Genomic DNA, 19,850 nt, shown 5'->3' with positions numbered 1-19,850 from the left:
GCGCTGCGCCTTCGGGTAATCCATCGAGGGTTTGGCTCCTGGTGACAGGTGATTTATTGTTTTTTAGAGAAAAGATGTGGCCAGGCTTACGTTTGCCAAACAGCTTGAATCCTTTTCGTATTTTTCCACTCGGTTGGGATTCACAAGGCGGGTTGTCCATGTTCTCTGTCTGTACATCCATCTTTTTTCTGCATCAGCCAGTGTCTCCTCCCCTATTTGATGTGGTTATTATTCCCGATTTACTGGACGGCGCATTTATATCCAATTTATTTTCTTCTCTCTGGGAAGAACGTATTCACCTCGCTGGGTCTCCCCGCGTTTACTATGTTATCGTCTGCCTGCGTCCCCTCCCTCTGTCCCTCCAATGCTTTCTCCTCTTTTTCTCCCTTCAAAGCCCCTCCCCTTTGCCTGGCTCTTCTCTCCAGTTACCATGGCAACTGAGGGGGTAAGCTGCTTTTGTAAGCAATGCGGAGCCGGGGGCAGTCATCACCATGTTCTTTCTATCTCTAGACGCTTGAAAACTGTTTACATAACAGTTGAGACAATTAGACTATTAATAGAAGTGCAAATCATCAAGATGTGTTTTTAGTATTTCAGTTCATCTCAGTTAGAATGATTGTAATGATTAAAATTAAGATAACTAATTTTCATACTTTTTCTTTTCTTAGTGTGAGCTACAACATTTAAGAAAAACTTTCTGAGATCAGGGAGGGTCCTAGAAAGCCCCCCCAAATTTTTATACTGTATATTTTTTATAGTTTTCTATTGTAATGAGTTGTAATGACTTTTTAACCGATATCCCGATAGTGTCCAACTCCAAAATCTATATCTGATACTGATATCAAATCAATATATTATATATTATGGCTAATTGTATTATGATGCCACATTGGATACTTTAATAATGATAATGCTCACAAAACAAATACGAGGCATTTTAGTTTAGAGACATGTAATGGAAGGGTGACCAAACGTCCTCTTTTGCCCGGACATGTCCTACTTTCACGTAGTATCCTCGTCGTCCGAGTGGGTTTTATAAATTCATAAAAATGTCAGATTTTATGATTTTTCACGGGACCAATTTGAAGAGAATCCCTCCGGCCGTTGGTTGGCAGCGCCTGCCTGCGATGACATGGCTCCTAATAGTAGGGAGGGAAGAAGTAGTTCCTCTTGTTTTTGTTGGCAGTTTACCCCTATCATGAGGCATTATCGTCATCTACTGGGTTGACGATTTGGCCACAACGCCTGCCCAATTGTAAGTTTTTTACGATAAATACGTATATAATGGCAACTGTTGACTTCTGTCAGAGCTTTGACTGTAAAATCCCGTTTGGTGTTGCATCGTAGCTCTGCCGATGATTGTAAACTTTTATAGAAAAGTTTGATTTTTGCCTTAGCTAGCGATCAGTAAGCTAAACCGCGCTAGGCATTATGGGAAAAAGTTTAAATTATCCAATGAATTTTGTTTGACTTCACGATTGTGTCCCACTTGTTGTTGATTCTTGACAAAAAATTAAAATTTTATATCTTTATGTTTGAAGCCTGAAATGTGGCGAAAGGTTGCAAGGTTCAAGGGGGCCGAATACTTTTCCAAGGCACTGTATATATATATATATATATATATATATATATATATATATATATATATATATATATACACAGTATATCAAATACTTGTTCTCCCCACTGTATATATAAATTGTAAAGCAATAAAACTGCAACAAAAATGAATGAAATGAACAAAAAAACATTTTTATAATGGGTCAAAATTATTTTTCGAGCACCTCAGACAGTCATTTGCTTTGCATATAATTCAAAATATATTTAAAAAATATTTTTAAAATTGATTTTTTTCTTTGATTGAAAATATATATATATATTTTTTTTGATTGAAGCAATTTTTGGGGGGATTGAATGATTTAGACCAGGGGTGTCCAAACTTTTTCCATAGGGGGCCCGATTTGGTGTGGTAAGAATGTGGGGGGCCGACCTTGGCTGACGTCCTTTACGTAGAACAATATGTTAAAGCAAATTTATGCAAACCATTCTGTGTGTCACATTTGCTTTATTATTATTATTATTTTTATTTAATAATTTCAAGAATCTCGCAACTAGCCTTTGTGGCGTTCGACTCTCGGGATATTGCTGCTGTGAAATCCGACTAGCTTCAAGTTGGTTCAGTTTCTCGCTGCGTATCTTCCCTGTAATCTTGTCATACATGTCAGCGTGTGTTGTTTGGTAATATCGCCTCACATTGAACTCTTTAAAAACAGCGACTGTCTCTTTGCAAATGAGGCAGACACAGTTGTTGTGCATTTTAGTGAAGACATAGTCCAATTTCCACCTATCCTTGAAGCGTCGGCCGTCGCAGTCAACTTTTTGTTGTTGTTGATTGTTGCCATTTTAGAAAATTGGAAGTCAAGCGTCACACGGGGTAACGTTGCTTAGAGTGCTGCTGCCTTTTAGTGGGTAAATGAGTAGTAGCATTTAATGTGTAAGCTACTTCATATGCTGATAGAAGTACTGCTGACAAATTTCTAAAGTCTGTGAGCGGCCAGACGTTATTGATCTTATGACAGAGGCTGGGGGCCGGATGAAATTTGACCACGGGCCGCATTTGGCCCCCGGGCCGCACTTTGGACATGTCTGATTTAGACACTAATCATAACATGGCCCTAACACAAAAAGGATTGCTTGAATCAAAGAAAACTTTTTCAATGAAAAATTAAGTGTTCAAATGCAAATTTTTCAATCTCACATATTTTATTCGCATTCATAAACTTTTTTCTATGATAGAATTTTTTCTTTTTTTGATTGAAGTGATTTTTCTTTTTGAAAATCTTTTTTTTTTTTGAATAATAAAGAGAAAAATGTCCTAGCCAAAATGTGGCCCAAACACAAATCAACATTACTTCAATCAAAAAGTTACTTCAATAAAAAAAAACTTGACTTCAATCACAAAAATAAATTAAAAAAAATAGCTTTCATATGCATTTTGTTTTGAGTTTTTTGAGTTTCAAATTTATTTTTTGCATTCAAACACATTTTTCTTGATTGAAACGACTTTTTGGGGGGTTGACAATATATATTTTGATTGAAGCAACTTTTTTTGATTGAATAATAAAGACACAAATGTACCTCCATATGGCTCCGCCCAGGGGATACAATTTTTGACTGGGGTAACTACATTGGAACGACACCGGCGGGCGTACCAAATTCAATGGATGACGATCTTGGCGAAAAGTATTGCCTAACCAGCCTGATTTAGAATTCCCCTCAAGAATGATGGGAAACAAAAAACGCTCATTGTCAACTTATTATTTTAAATATTCTGGTAAGTTAATTTTATTGCTGACACTGCGTTTTGGGGTCATCAACATATTGTGCCCCCACTGTCCCAAAAAGTCAAACTCTGCCTATGGGTGTCATTCAACTAGTTGTCAGTTGACATATCATCACAAATGTTATGAAAATATTTTATAAAGGTTGAAAACATACCTAGTGTTGCTTTAAATGTGATTGGTGAATTCTGAACACAGCTACATCTTAGTTAAACGAATTCTTCAACTGTTTTATTTTTACTTCCCTTACAAAAAAATGTATTTTTACTCAGGTGAGTTGTACGGGTTGTGATATTAAAATTTTGAAATAATTGATCAAAATGTGTTTAGACTTATATATGCACCATTTAAGTCATTTAAAACATTATAATCTGTAACTATTGCAGCCAAGAGCAAAAACATAATACTTACACAAGGCTTGGCAGGACTGGTATGTTGAAAAGAAAATGTGATGCTGCTCCAAGTGTTATTTTTAGAACCAATAAATCAATTTTTAAATGTAAGAAGACCAAATCCATGAGGCAGAACTGAACACAATGGAGTCATGAGGAAAATTGCATAACTATTGGGGAGTATATAAAAGGAAATGACAAGTACAGTATTTGTTTTTCACTAAAACTGAATACACAAAGTTGGTTCATAATGATAATAATCATAAATTTGATAATATTGTTATCCTTACTCTGTCATGACATCTTCGTTTGTCTGCAAAGATGATAAAGTTGCTGTTCAAATGTTTCAACTTCGGCTTTTATAACGAGGCATGTGAATTGAGGTGAGAGATTGTTCTTTATTTTCAGGTCATTGCATAAAGTTCCGAAGTGGAACACGCTCTCTTTTGGCCAATTGAGGAACAGCAGGAAAAGCTGCCACCTCATCCGCAGCACAAGACAAGTATTCCCCGGCCGCTGTGTATAAGTGGGTCAGCAGTCTTGAAATAAATCTCTGGTGTTTTTGTTCGCAGACAATAGAAGGGTCACTGAGAGCATTGCACATATATGCAGAAACACAGTATACTGTACATAAAAGGATAACAACAACAAAAACATCTGGCTATGAAAAAAAATGTAAACACTGTTAAATTACAAATTAAGAACAAAAACAGGATATTGTTGCTTGAGTTACAATTTTAATCAGATCCCTTCTCAAAATTCATATTTCTAGTTATACTAGTGTCCATATTTTATACTGGATGACATTTAAATTAAATGATTATAGATGCATTTTATGCCGCCTAAATTTTTCAGTCCAGAAAACAAAGGGTTAGAATTTTGTCTCATCTGCATCTTATATTGGAATTTCATATGGATGAAAAGAAATTTTCCAAAAGCAACTAAAACGTCATGTAATTTGCAATGCAAATTTTTTGAACCACTGGAAAGAGCCAGACTGAATTTTGACCTCAGGGTGAACAGTGTGACACCAAAGGTTTTTTCTCTTTATTGTCCATAAAACAAAAAGTGAGGGGGAAAAAGGTCTTCTTAATGTCCTGACTGTTATGGTTCAAATTCTGTTAATTGCTCCATATATTGAAAATAAAAGAAGCAAATGTGTCAGTCTGAAATAGACTAGATTAATTGTTAAGGCTCCCTTTCATTATGATTACACTAGTCTACCCAAATTTTTGGGTGGAAAGTTGTCTGAGTTTCATCTGAATTAGGGACAATTTGTACCGCTGAGTCCAAAAATGACATTGGTTTCTGTCAATCAGGTCTGATTTTTACGCTAATTTGATTTTTAAAAATCTGATCTTCCAAATGAATCGATTACATTTTGGTGACATCGCAGTTGATTTTTGTTAGGATTTCTCAGTCAAAGCAAGTTTTGGAAGAGAAAAATCTTTTTCTGAAGGTACATAAGTATTATATATTGCAAAAGAAAGTTTTTGTACACTCTAAGACATTCATAGAGTTAAGTACCGTATTGGCCCGAATATTATTGCTTATAAGAAAAAATTAATTTGGTGTTCAGAAAGTCTTTTTTCAAACTTGAGTCTTGAAAAAGGGGGTCATCTTATAATCAGGGCCGTCTTATATTCGGCCCAATACGGTAACTATGTACATTTTTTAAAAAATTTGGGGTGGGGGGATGCCGCAAGCTACTCACACTAGCGTTGCGATCGACTGGTTGATCGTGATTGACGTAATGAGCAACCCTGATTTAGCATATCAATTAATTAGGTTCATATTCGTGAGAAATGCAGTCCTGACACCCGTTCAGTAATCTGTTTGGTCTTATTAGTGTCCCATCCTGAGCAAAAAGGGTACATGCAGGTTATGCTGTTACATCGTCCCTACCAATGCTGAGACCAAACCTACGCCCTTGCTCATTGCGTTAGCATTGCCTTCAAGTTCGCGCTAGCATTAGGCTATTGCTAACAGTGAGCGTCCTCTTAAACTATCGGACAACATTTTTTTTTTTTTTTTAACATACAGTTCGTGGCGTCTTGGTGGGTATAATTAATTGAAAATGTACTTTTTTCATGCTGAGTGTGTATAATTACGTGATAGATTTGTAGATGCTTGTAGATGCTACAATATGTGCTCATCTGTAAATGTTCATTCGAAATACTTTTTTTCATTGATGAAACTTTCGAATTTTACTGACGAAAATATTGCGTAAACATCGACTGGACTAGTTTTCTTCAACAAAAACTAGACGAAGACAAACTCGTTTTGAAATGACTAAAATACGATTACGACCAATAAGTATTATCATCCAAAAGACTAAAACGACAATTAAAAGGGCTGCCAAAAACAACACTGATTAGCATAGTTCAGCAAGTTAACCTGATTGAGCGAAACTAGTGTGATTTTTGGATTCAGCACATTGAAATGATAAATCAGCTAACAAAACTTGGACGATAAATGTCGTGTTGTTTAATCTGTGAAAAATTTGTGTAAACACATTACTGTAGAAATACTGTCATGTAGGTGGCGCCACCTTACAGACCAACCCCAAATGAACCTTTTCTCCAATTGTACCTGAGATAAAGCGCATCTTATAGCTCCCTTCATTCAAACAACTTGTTCCCTGTCAGCAGCCTGCGGGCAGACTCCGTCCTTCTGTAGCTCGTCATGTGTGGCTGAGGGAAGCGTGTCATATGTACGGCGGTAAAAGAAGCGTGTGACCAAAGTGATGATGAACATCTCCATGATCATCATCTGCTGACTTAGCACTGCGGGAAAAAAATACCGATAGGGATTGACTTGTGTCACGCCAAAGGGGAGGATAAAAATAGACTTGTGCAAATGTTTCTTACTTGATCCGCGGGCCTGCGAGGAGAAGGGAGGAGCGCAGGCGATGGTGCCATCCAGAGCCAGGATGTTGATGATAGAAGTCTGCAGTTGACTTAATACAAGTATTAGCTAAGGATTAAAAACAAGCTCCTGATTAGTGGAATGTGGTACAGTGATCACTCGCTACTTCGCGGTGCATCACAGATTTTAAAATCTTGTTATAAGAATAAAAGTTCCAAACAACATATTTACGTACGCTTTATTTTCCACCCAAGCTGGAATTAACCATTTAAGTACCCCTAAATACCCCCTAAATATCAAAATAACTGTCTAAAAACATGTATTATACGTCATTGCACTGTTCTTGCCAAGACGTTGGCGCTAAGTCCTAGCTAGACAGCGGGCTAAACTCCGAAATGACGATGTCAGACGTCCGTGTGGTTTGCTGACTTTATTCAACTGCTCATGACATCAACACATGCAGAATATAACTCTAGTAAAATACAAATGAAATTAAATCAGTTTCATCTTCAGTAACAGAAATTCAAATTTGCGTTTATAACTAGCGGCTGATACAGCAATAACAATCCAGGCAAACGATTAGCATCTATCAGTTAGCGTTCGCAAATATTTCAAGTTAAAATCAATCAATAACGTCTGGCACGCACACAGACTTAGTAAATTGGTCAGCAGTACTACTACCAACATATGAAGTAGCTTACACACTAAATGCTGCTCCTCATTTACGCACTAAAAGGCACTCTAAGCAACATTACCCCATGTGGTCCTTTACTCCCAATTTTCTAAAATGGCGACAATTAGCAAAAAACAGTTGATTGCAACGGCCGACGCTTCAATGATAGGTGAAAATTGGACTATTTCTTCACTAAAATATGCAACAACTGTGTCTGCCTCATTTGCAAAGAGACAGTCGCTGTTTTTAAAGAGTTCAATGTGAGGCGATATTAGCAAACAAGACACACTGACATGTACGACAAGATTACAGGGAAGATTCGTAGCGAGAAATTGAAGCAGCTTTAAGTTAGTTTAACTTTACAGCAGCAGTATTTCGCAAGAGCCCGAGAGTGGAAAGAGAACGCAACAAAGGCTAGTTGCGAGATTGTTGAAATAATTAATTAAAAATAATAATAAAGCAAATGTGACACACAGAATGGCTTGCTAAAATTTGCTTAAACATATTTTTCTACGTAAAGGATGTCAGCCAAGGTCGGCCCCCCATATTTTTACCACACAAAATCTGGCCCCTTTTGCAAAAAGTTTGGACACCCCTGCTTTACACGGTCGGTTATGGTCCCCATTAACAGCGAGAAGTGAAGGATAACTGCATTTCATTTAAGTTATATATTATTTTTGCAGCTGTTGGAATCAACACAGAGCAGAAACTATACAGTGCCTTGCAAAAGTATTCGGCCCCCTTGAATCTTGCAACCTTTCGCCACATTTCAGGCTTCAAACATAAAGATATGAAATTTAATTTTTTTGTCAAGAATCAACAACAAGTGGGACACAATCGTGAAGTGGAACAACATTTATTGGATAATTTAAACTTTTTTAACAAATAAAAAACTGAAAAGTGGGGCGTGCAATATTATTCGGCCCCTTTACTTTCAGTGCAACAAACTCACTCCAGAAGTTCAGTGAGGATCTCTAAATGATCCAATGTTGTCCTAAATGACCGATGATGATAAATAGAAACCACCTGTGTGTAATCAAGTCTCCGTATAAATGCACCTGCTCTGTGATAGTCTCAGGGTTCTGTTTAAAGTGCAGAGAGCATTATGAAAACCAAGGAACACACCAGGCAGGTCCGAGATACTGTTGTGGAGAAGTTTAAAGCCGGATTTGGATACAAAAAGATTTCCCAAGCTTTAAACATCTCAAGGAGCACTGTGCAAGCCATCATATTGAAATGGAAGGACCATCAGACCACTGCAAATCTACCAAGACCCAGCCGTCCTTCCAAACTTTCTTCTCAAACAAGGAGAAAACTGATCAGAGATGCAGCCAAGAGGCCCATGATCACTCTGGATGAACTGCAGAGATCTACAGCTGAGGTGGGAGAGTCTGTCCATAGGACAACAATCAGTCGTACACTGCACAAATCTGGCCTTTATGGAAGAGTGGCAAGAAGAAAGCCATTTCTCAAAGATATCCATAAAAAGTCTCGTTTAAAGTTTGCCACAAGCCACCTGGGAGACACACCAAACATGTGGAAGAAGGTGCTCTGGTCAGATGAAACCAAAATTGAACTTTTTGGCCACAATGCAAAACGATATGTTTGGCGTAAAAGCAACACAGCTCATCACCCTGAACACACCATCCCCACTGTCAAACATGGTGGTGGCAGCATCATGGTTTGGGCCTGCTTTTCTTCAGCAGGTACAGGGAAGATGGTTAAAATTGACGGGAAGATGGATGCAGCCAAATACAGGAACATTCTGGAAGAAAACCTGTTGGTATCTGCACAAGACCTGAGACTGGGACGGAGATTTATCTTCCAACAGGACAATGATCCAAAACATAAAGCCAAATCTACAATGGAATGGTTCAAAAATAAACGTATCCAGGTGTTAGAATGGCCAAGTCAAAGTCCAGACCTGAATCCAATCGAGAATGTGTGGAAAGAGCTGAAGACTGCTGTTCACAAACACTCTCCATCCAACCTCACTGAGCTCGAGCTGTTTTGCAAGGAAGAATGGGCAAGAATGTCAGTCTCTCGATGTGCAAAACTGATAGAAACATACCCCAAGCGACTTGCAGCTGTAATTGGAGCAAAAGGTGGCGCTACAAAGTATTAACGCAAGGGGGCCGAATAATATTGCACGCCCCACTTTTCAGTTTTTTATTTGTTAAAAAAGTTTAAATTATCCAATCAATTTTGTTCCACTTCACGATTGTGTCCCACTTGTTGTTGATTCTTGACAAAAAATTCAAATTTTATATCTTTATGTTTGAAGCCTGAAATGTGGCAAAAGGTTGCAAGGTTCAAGGGGGCCGAATACTTTTGTAAGGCACTGTATTTGTCTACTCACCTGATACATGGCGTACTTTGGTATAATATTGAGGGTGCGTAATAGGTAGTTAGTGTTCATAAACACGATGGCTACTGGCCATAGGGAAGTGATGGTGAGAACCCCGATGAACGGGTTGATCCAAATTGCCGTGCCAGTGATCTCTAGCTGGAAAAAAAGGATTCGAGTCATTTGCAAACCTTTTACAAATGAAACAGAATCAACTTACATCTGAAAGGTCAAAGTTGCCATTTGTCCAAAGTACTATGGAGAGGATACTGAGGACAGTCTTTAGGATGGCGTACTGTAGCGCCCCTAACTTTAGAAGGAACAGCATACCCCTTCAAGACAATAAGTAATGCATTGGGTTTGAATTCTACACGATGAAATCGTTTTCAAAAAGGTGAGCGTTAGTACCGTGACATGGGCACACGCGGTAAACACAAGCAGCAGCAGCAACACGGCCCGGTGGTGATTTTGAATGGTTTACCAGAAAAGCGCTTGAGAAATGCATCACTGCCCCCCAGCTCTTCAATCAGCAGAACCAGCACTTTGTACACCACCACTGCAAAATAACTACAGGAAAAGTACAGCAGCTTTACTGACACGCTTAGAGCAATTGCGTATGAGGTTAAAAAGGGCAAATTCAGTGCAGCTTGACAGTATTTAAAATGAATACAAGTGTGCAATATAGCGTGCCAGTCACGATCTTGGTCTGTGTAATGATTCATCAAGAGGCTTAAACTACACTCAGACTTTACACGCAAGATTTCACTCGGATGTTTTTGAGTTGATGATGCATGATGACGTGGCCAATGAGTGCATCTTTTCATTTTTTAGCATTTTATTTGAAGCAATGACATGTAAATGTACAAGACAGATATACAGGGTGACCTATATAATTTGGAACTTTTAACAATCCAATAAGACCAAGCGTGTTGGAAGAAAAATATTTTATTTACAGTATTTTAACTGGAACCTTAAAACAGGCCATTTAAGAAACAATTATGGATTTTTAAAAAAAAATTACATCCTTTAAATGGCGTAGTCCCGTACGAATGCATTCTTGAAATCCACTAGTGAGATTCCTAACTGACCACTGCAACATCTCAGCACGGATACTGTGAATTTCATCCTTAATTTACTGTTTACTTAATCATTTCCTCACTTAAAAAAGTCCTGATTTTGAAACGACGATTGACGCATGCAGCGCTTTGAAGTACCGTAATTTTCAGACTACAAGCCGCTACTTTTTTCCTTCATTTTGAATCCTGCAGCTTATTTGTTGATTTATTTGGATTAATAGGTAACACTTTATTTGACAGTGGCGCCATAAGACTGTCATAATTATGACATGACACCATCATGGGCATTAATGAATGCTTATGATAGATGTCATTAAGTGTCATCTGGCAAATTATGTCACAACTCCATTTATGTCCAGCTCGGCTCTTTTACATCCATTCAAAAGTGAGTTGATTTGCCAGATGACACAAAACGACATTTGTCATAAGTAGGGCTGTCAAAATTATCACGTTTACGGGCGGTAATTAATTTTTTTAATTAATCACGTTAAAATATTTGATGCAATTAACGCATATGCCCCACTCAGACAGATTTAAATGACAGTACAGTGAAATGCCCACTTGTTAATTGTGTTTTGTGGAGTTTTGCTGCCCTCTGCTGGGGCTTGGGTGCGACTGATTTTATAGGCTTCAGCACCGATGAGCATTGTGTAAGTAATTATTGACATCAACAATGGCGGGCTACTAGTTTATTTTTTGATTGAAAAATTTACAAATTTTATTAAAACGAAAACATTAAGAGGGATTTTAATATAAAATTTCTATAACTTGTACTAACATTTATCTGTTAAGAACTACAAGTCTTTCTATCCATGGATCGCTTTAACAGAATTTTAATAATGTTAATGCCAGCTTGTTGATTTATTGTTATATTAAACAAATACAGTCCTTATCTACCGTATGTTGAATATTTATATCCATCTTGTGCCCTATCTTTCCATTCCAACAATAATTTACAGAAAAATATGGCATATTTTATAGATGGTTTGAATTGCGATTAATTACGATTAGTTATTTTTTAAGCTGTAATTAACTCGATTAAAAATTTTAATCGTTTGACAGCCCTAGTATTTATCAATGCACATGGCAGTTTCATGTCGTAATTGTGATTGTCTGATGACAGTCTTATAGCATCACTGTCAAATAAAGTGCTACCAAATATCATAAGTAGCAATTAATGAAACAACTGGAACAGTAACAGAAGAAACAATTAGCACAGGACATGAATTTTGATTGCTATTTATATCTGTAGCGATGCAATGCATGCAAGGAGGCATGTTGGACAACAAGAGTGTTGACAGCAGGTGGTAGCAGAGGTTAATGGTCTCCCCCAAGGGAGCAGTGATGGCCAAATGAAGCTTCTTGAAGCAATGAAGCTTTGCAGCTAATTGGTTCAGAGCTTCATGCTGTTTCAATGGGTCAAATAAAGTGCTACCGGTTAATATCTTTTGGTGTAAATATCCCATAATACAATGAGGACAGCTGCGGCTTATAGTCCAGTGCGGCTTTTCTAGGAACAAATGCTGTGTTCTTGTCAAATTTGGTGGGTGGTGGCTTATAGGCAGGTGCGCCTTATAGTCCAAAAATTACAGTAATTGTTTTTTTAAATGGCATGTTTTAAGGTTTCAGTTACTGTGAATAAATATTCTGCTTTCATCACTCTTAGTTTTTATTGGAGTGCTAATGAGTTTTTGGTCACCCCGTAGAAGTTAAATATTGACAAAAAGCCACTACTTTTTTCCCTCACATTGAATCCTGCAGCTTATAGTCCAGTGTGGCTTATTTGTTGACTTCTTTGGGTTAGTAGGTAACACTTTATTTGACAGCTGTGTCATAAGCCTGTCATAAGACTGTCATAATTATTACATTACACAGTCATGGGCTTTGATGAATGCGTATGACAGATGTCACTAATTGTCATTGGGCAAATTCAATATTGAATACAAAAATAAATCCATAGGAATTCAATTCTGGCAAATCATTAATGCTCATGACAGTCTCATGTCATAATTATGACTGTCTAATTACAGTCTTGTGACCCCGCTGTCAAATAATGTTACTGGTTAATATCTTTTGGTGTAAATATCCTATAATATAGTGAGGACAGCTGCGGTTTATCTACGAAAAAAAGGCCGTTTTCGTGTCAAATTTGGTGGTTGGCGGCTTATAGCCAGGTGCACCTTATAGTCTGGAAATCATGGTATTAGGTAGGTATATTTCTGTGGGGACGCACCAGTTTGAAGTCATATCTGTGAACATGACAGCCCTGGGGATCCACATGCCAAAACAAGACATGGTGGCAATGACCTGAAACAAGAGAATTAGCGCACCATTTCAACAAAATCCATGTCACACTTAAGATAGGACAGACACCTGTTTAGAACAATTTTTTTGGTGCAAGAATAAAAAACTGATCAAATCTATCACGTTTATCAGTTTTTAGGACTGTAGGTTCCCTTTTTCATTTCAAAGATGATACTGTACTTAACAGATGTGTGGTTTTATATGAAAATCAAATTGCTAAAACACATGACAATAGTGTTTATTTAACACTATTATGTTTCACAAACAAAATATCTACTGGAATTATAATGGCTGCCAAAAGAAATTGGAATTACATGGCAATCAGGAAAAATAATTGAACTCAACAGATTCCCCCCCCCTCAAAAAATTGTTGTTCAGTGTAAAAGAATATTTAAGAAGCAATTGGACGCTTACTGGCGCGGCTCCATTCACCCAGATGATGGTTGTCTTTTTCGGGTAGGGCAGCTTTTTATAAATGTACACACATTGCTCCAAGTAGAGTAGAAGAGATATACAGGACATGAAGGTGAGCATGGCATACAGGCAAATTCCAAATGCATCTAGCTCTGATTGGAACACAAACCAAAAAAAGAAAGAAAAAAAAAGCAGTGCAACAGTTAGTGGCATGTTAAAAATTGAAAAACAATAAGAGCATCTTTAGATTACATAAACAGATTTTTTTGGTTCTGCTGCCAAATAATAGTTAATTCAGCTCGGCTATTTTGGAGGTTGAGAAGTGCAGAAAATCAGAGCGACAGCGAGAACGAAAAGTGGTATTTGGTATGTGGCAAAATAGATTTTGCCATGTGACCTTTTTTTTTTGCCATGTAGCATTTTTTTGGTTGTGTGGCAAAATGGATTTTGGCATGTGGCACTTTTCTTTTGCCAGGTGGCATTTAAAGAAAAACATTTTTTTGTATGTGGAAAAATGTATTTTGGCATGTGGCATTTTTTTGGCATGTGGCAAAATGTATTTTGGCATGTGGCACTATTTTTTGCCACGTGGCATTTTTCTTTTTTTTTTAGTATGTGGCTTTTTTAAAAAAAATTTTTTAGTATGTCTTTTTTGTTTTGCTATGTGGCAAAATCTATTTTCGCATGTGGCATTTTTTGCCATGTGCAGGGGTCAAAGTGGTTAGAATTTCTTGCCGGAACTCCCCGACGTGAAGGTCGCCATGGAGCCAGAAATTTTCTTTCTTTCTTTCTTTCTTTCTTTCTTTCTTTCTTTCTTTCTTTCTTTCTTTCTTTTTTTTAGGGTGGGGGGTTCAAAACTTCTGAAATGCAAAGAAAACTGTTTTGGTCAGTTATACCTATAACACATTAAAAAAAATGTTTTTTTTAAAACTGATTTTCATTCAAAATTGTATTTTTTCAATGATTTGCAAAATAAAAGATAACAAAAACAGCAATAACCCCAACCTCCATCTCCTAATTTTTATTTTCCCTCATTTCCTCACATACTAAATGCCAAATCTCAATTTTAACCACTTAAGAACATAGGATGTATCTTAAAATGGAAGTTAATATAAACATTTGCTTTTTGTTGTGTTTTTTAATAATAAAGATATAAGTAACATACATTCAGAAAAAGAAGTACAAATGACTTATATTACTTTTTTTGCCACTCAGCATTTTTTGGGTATTTGGCAAAATGTATTTTGGCATGTGCCATTGTTTTGCCATGTGCCAAAATGTATTTTGGCATGTGATATATTTTGGTCCATGGCAAAATGGATTTTGGCATGTGGCACTTTTTTTGCCATGTGCCATTTTTTTTTTTTTTTTTTTTTTTTTTTTGGTATGTGGCATTTTTTTAATTTATTTTTTGCCATGTGGCACAATGTATTTTGGCATGTGGCATTTTTTTTGCAATGTGGCATTATTTTTTGGGTTTGTGGCAAAATGGATTTAGGCATGTGCCATCTTTTTTGCCACGTGGCAAAATGTATTTTGGCATGTTGCATTCTTTTATTTTGATATGTGGCAAAATGGATTTTAGTATGTGGCATTTTTTTGCTATGTGTCAAAATGGATTTTAGTATGTGGCATTTTTTTGGTGTGTGGCAAAATGGATTTTGGTATGTGGCATTTTTGGGGGGTATGTGGTTAAATGGATTTTGGTACGTGGCATTTTTCGTTTTTTGGTATGTGGCATTTTTCGGGGGTATATGGCATTTTTGCAGGCCATCCACGTCCATGCCAGTGACGGCTATGCACGTCCAAATTTTTCATTCATTTTAAATGGCAGAAAACATGTGTGGCTGTGATTTTTAACCATACACTTAACATTACAGCACAGTGACATGCAACTGGCACCCAAGGCAGGCTACGCCATTGACAGCTATAAAGGTCCAAATTCTCCATTCAGTTTGAATGGCAGAAAAACCTGTGGTTGTTATTTTTGACCATACACTTTACATTACAGCACATTCAAAATCAAATTCAAATCAATTTTGCCACATACCAGAAAAAAATGCCATATGGCAAAAAATGACACATACCAAAATCCATTTTGCCACATATCGGAATAAATGCCATATGGCAAAGTCAATTTTGCCACATTCCCAATGCCACTTTTCGTTCTTGGCTCTGCTGGAAAATCAAGATGTTAGAAAATAGCAGATTATATCTTTTCAACTAAGATGCTCCGCATTCCAGTCATTTGCTCGACTTGCCTGATAAGACTTACGCTTTATCACATCGATAGCCAGAGGGGGCTCCTGTAAGCAGGCGGGATCAACGGTGCTGTTGTCGGCTTCGTCCATGACTCCTGATAATTGTTACCTAAAACCTTCCTTTTTCAGTGCTGTTATTCAAACTTCATAAGCTCTCTGTTGGAGATGAGCATAAGAAAAGAAAAAGTCTTTCTCCTTCACATGACTGTGTGCAATGGGTTCAAGTAAAGTGTACTTTAACCTTATGCTACTTTTAAGGGACCACGGCTTGATGACACGTTAAGAAATTACAGGTTTATGAGAATCCCTCCATAAGTAACTGTCGCTCATTCATTGACAGTCACGGTCATTAAAATCACACAAAACGAGACGCCATGAATGTATCAGCGCATATGAACTTTGGCTAGGCGTGTGGCTTTCATGTAAATACATAAAGGTGTAAAACAGATAAAGAGCTTTTTCATATCAAGTTGATGGGAATATATTTCATTTGTTATGTAGTACACAATTATTTTGCTGTTGAAAATACATCTATTTGATTCTCAGTTTCTTATACTCTCACAATATGACTATAAAGAGGTTATGACATGCTAAGAGAGAGTGAAATCTCACTGGCCTTAGCAGTGATCTGTATTCATTTTTTTTTCTCTCTCCATTTAATGAGCAGTGAGGCTTTGAATTTGAAATACTGCAATCAAAAGGATTAAGGTCAAGGCTAAAGGACATCATTCCAGGATATTCTACAAAACTAATAAACAGAAAAACAAGATATTTTCATCCTCATGCTCTGAGTTTATCACTAATAGACGTCCAATCCGTTTGAAGTGGGAGGGATGGCAGCAAATGAACGAATGTGTATGACCGTCAGTGGCAGCCAATGCCGGTCAATGAGTTAATTTTGGGGCATTTCACGTATTTAGGGCCCGAGCACTAAGCGTGCGAAGGCCCTATTGTTTTGCAAAGGATTATTATTATCTTCGAAATTGGTGAGACTATTCAGGAGACATAGCAGATCTAAAATTTTCAAAATGGTGCGTTTTCATTCATGGGTCTGACCTGGGCGTGGTGTCAAAGTCGGCCATTTTTTCGGCAAAATGACAAATTCAGTAAATGATTAATAGCTCCTTGACACAACGTTCAATCTTTTTCATATCTGGCATGTATGTGCGGGATCCCACCCTTAACACGAGTCCATTGAAATATTACCATTAGGCCTAGCGCCCCCTAGTGGGAACAGGAAATGCCTTTTTTTTTTTTTACGAAACAGGCTCCTCCTCCAAGGAAAAAAATCTATTCACCTGAAACCTGCATCAGGGGAGCCATAAGACATGTGTTCAGGTGCCTGATGAAAAATATTGAGGTTTGGTTGAAGCAGAAGGGTCCAACAGGACAAGTGAACATGACTGAAGCCATTTCGTCTCACCTCAAGTTTTGAACAGTCATAACTTGGAAGATCTGCAACATATCTGCGCCAAACATCTCGTGCTTGTTGAGTCATACTCTCAAGGGTCCTGTAGGGGTCATTTGCATCAATCCTACAGCGCCAACTAGTGGCAATAGAAAGTCACTCGTTTTTCCAATACATGTTCAGTTCTTTTCAGGTTGGTCATTGTAGTTTCAAGACGTTTTGAAATACTTATTTTACGGCCCATGTCCACACGTCTCTGTCTGTTGCCGTGACGACTCTTTGTTCGCCATTAAAAGGAAAAAAAAAATTTTCAGAGACTCAGGCAGCTTATAGAGCCACAGAATTTGGCACACTTGGTCGAATTGGCCCAGTTAGAAGATTCATTTTGGTTTTGAATAAGGGCTTGGCTGCACAGCTCAGTAGTGGCTCTTTTTTTGTAGTACTCTCTCCAATAGGGGTTTTTATCTCTGAGGTGTGTGAATGTAAAGAGGCGACTTTCGAGCATGTTGAGATGATTAGAGGATCTGCCACCACCCTGACCTGCACACTGTCCGAGGTGCGTGACGTCCGAGTTGCACTAGATTGCGAGGGCCCGTTCAGTCCTGCTTGCAGGCCTAGTTTCTTGTTGGTTTTCGGTCACTTGCTTTTTTTGGGGGGGGGCATTTGCGGGTCACTTCCTGTTGATTTTGGGTTACTGGAAAGGCAATAACTCAAGAATGTCCCCAAATGGATAGGAAGTGACTCAAAATCAAGTAACCTGTAAGTGACCTAAAATGAACAGGAAGTGACCTGTAGATGTCCACAAGACTAGTTGTGAATGCTTTAGTTTCAGTGCCAACGACAACGCTAGACGTCCAATCCAATCAATGAATGCTCTGTCAATGGCAGCCAGTGAGCTTACATTATTCTAATGGAAGATTCTAGTAGCAACCTACTGGTTCCTTTTTTAAAAAATTTAAATAATGACACCTTTTTAAAACAATTTATCGATTCTTGGTAGGAGCATATCGATAACCTTTTGGGCTACAAAGTACCGAAATATATTACCTTTTCGATATACAGTCCCTGACAAAAGTCTTGTCGCTTCTCCATTTTGTAGAAACAATTGCTAATAATTTTTTAATTATGCAATTGGTTTCAGAAATGGCTCATATGAAAGCTAAGACACTCCCAAATGATGTTAAATGTACAAAAATATATTTCACTGAAAAAAAGATTTATCATTTACTGAAGACATAAAGGTCAAATTTTGGCAAGGCAAAAGTTGTCCCCTACAGAAAGTAGTGTGAAAATTGAACAAAAAATGTAATTCAAATACAAAAATTTGTTACATAAGCGAATTAAGTAGTGGTGCTGTGGGATCCAAATTTAATATTTTGTATGACTTCCATGGGCTTGAAGGACTGCATCCATGTGGTTCGGCAAGGATTCATAAAGTCATCAGGAACATCAAAGAAAGCAGTCTTGATGCCTCCCAGAGTTAATCAACATTCTTGGGTTTCGTCTTCCATACTTCCTCTTTCATCCTGTTCATGTCTGGTAACTGGGCTGGCCAGTCCTGGAGAATCTTGCTCTTCTTTGCCTTGAGGAACTTTGAGGTACAGATTGAAGTATGCGATGGAGCACCATCCTGCTGCAGAATTTGTCCCTTTTTATGGTTAGGAATGTAAGCGGCAGCTAAGATTTGTTGATATTTCAGACTATTTATGTTGCCTTCCACCCTGCAGATCTCTTGCACACCGCATACTGGATATAACCTCAGACCATGATTTTGCCACCACCAAACTTCACTGTTTTCTGAGTGAATCTCGGATCCATGCGGGCTCCAGTAGGTCTCTTGCAATATTTGCGGCGACTGCGGTGTCATTCAATGGAAGATTCACCTGAAAAATCCACCCTTTGCCACAAAACAGTGAAGTTTGGTGGTGGCAAAATCATGGCTTTCATATGAGCCATTTTTGAAACCAATTGAATAATTAAAAGTAAATTATTAGCAATCGTTTCTACAGAATGGGCAAGACTTTTGTCAGGGACTGTATTGTCACATCCTGAATTTGCACCATGCACTGTTGTCATTTTCACCTAGGGCTAACCCTCTTGGATAAACCATCTTCCATCCATTTTTGACTAAATTCACACTTCCCCATCTCTGCATATTCCCGTTCACCTCTACAGCTGCGAATAAAGATATGGCTTCATGGCGAAAACTCAAGTCGCTGACTTAAGCTGCAGTTGCGGACAACATACCCTATACTATATACAGGTAGTCCCCGGGTTACGAACGCTTTCCGTTCCTAGACTGGCGACGTTACCCAGATTTCCGTGCAAATCGGAATTATCCCTCTAAGTACCCCCTAAATCTAAAAAGAACCATCTAGAAACATGTATTATACGTCATAGTACTAAAATAAAGATACCGTGAGGTACGTTGTGTTAAATTGAGAAAAAAATGGCAGACATTGTAAAATTGAAATCACGTCAATCGTAATCTGGGAACTACCTGTATTAATCCCATGCCCTCGTTTTTTGTGCAAGGCCATTAATAAAACAAATACATATCATTAGTGGTTTTACAGCAGACTACAGTGATTTCCCTGGCTTTAAACGCATCGTCTGGAAATTTAATACCTACTGCAATTTTCCAATAAATTTAATACAATTTAGGACGTTAATTATCCGGATGTCTAGGGCTCTCAATGGCAAGCAGTGAGCTGACATAGAAACTATTCTAATGGAAGATTTTGGTAGCAACTAATTGGTTCCTTT

General features: G+C 37.8%; 1 protein-coding gene across 3 annotated transcripts; it reads right to left on the bottom strand.

The window, feature by feature from the left end:
* Positions 1-3,022: 3,022 nt before the first annotated feature.
* Positions 3,023-19,750, bottom strand: LOC130906548 (organic solute transporter subunit alpha-like). 3 transcript variants are annotated; one of them, XM_057821003.1, is made up of 8 exons: positions 15,691-19,750; positions 13,416-13,567; positions 12,931-13,004; positions 10,030-10,188; positions 9,842-9,953; positions 9,634-9,780; positions 6,604-6,709; positions 3,023-6,519 (listed from the first exon to the last, which is right to left on the bottom strand). In XM_057821003.1, exons 1-8 carry the CDS (start codon positions 15,764-15,766, stop codon positions 6,359-6,361), a joined length of 987 nt encoding a protein of 328 aa, XP_057676986.1. In that variant the 5' UTR covers positions 15,767-19,750; the 3' UTR covers positions 3,023-6,358. The 3 variants fall into 3 exon arrangements, with proteins under 3 accessions (XP_057676986.1, XP_057676984.1, XP_057676985.1); XM_057821001.1 differs by having other exon boundaries at positions 3,023-6,709; XM_057821002.1 differs by lacking the exon at positions 15,691-19,750 and having other exon boundaries at positions 3,023-6,709; positions 13,416-14,110.
* Positions 19,751-19,850: the final 100 nt, after the last annotated feature.

The sequence above is a fragment of the Corythoichthys intestinalis genome, chromosome 18 (assembly GCF_030265065.1).
Source record: "Corythoichthys intestinalis isolate RoL2023-P3 chromosome 18, ASM3026506v1, whole genome shotgun sequence".
Classification (NCBI taxonomy): Eukaryota; Metazoa; Chordata; class Actinopteri; order Syngnathiformes; family Syngnathidae; genus Corythoichthys; species Corythoichthys intestinalis.
Note: the sequence above shows the minus strand (reverse complement) of the source record. Positions and strands in the feature narration are given on the sequence as shown.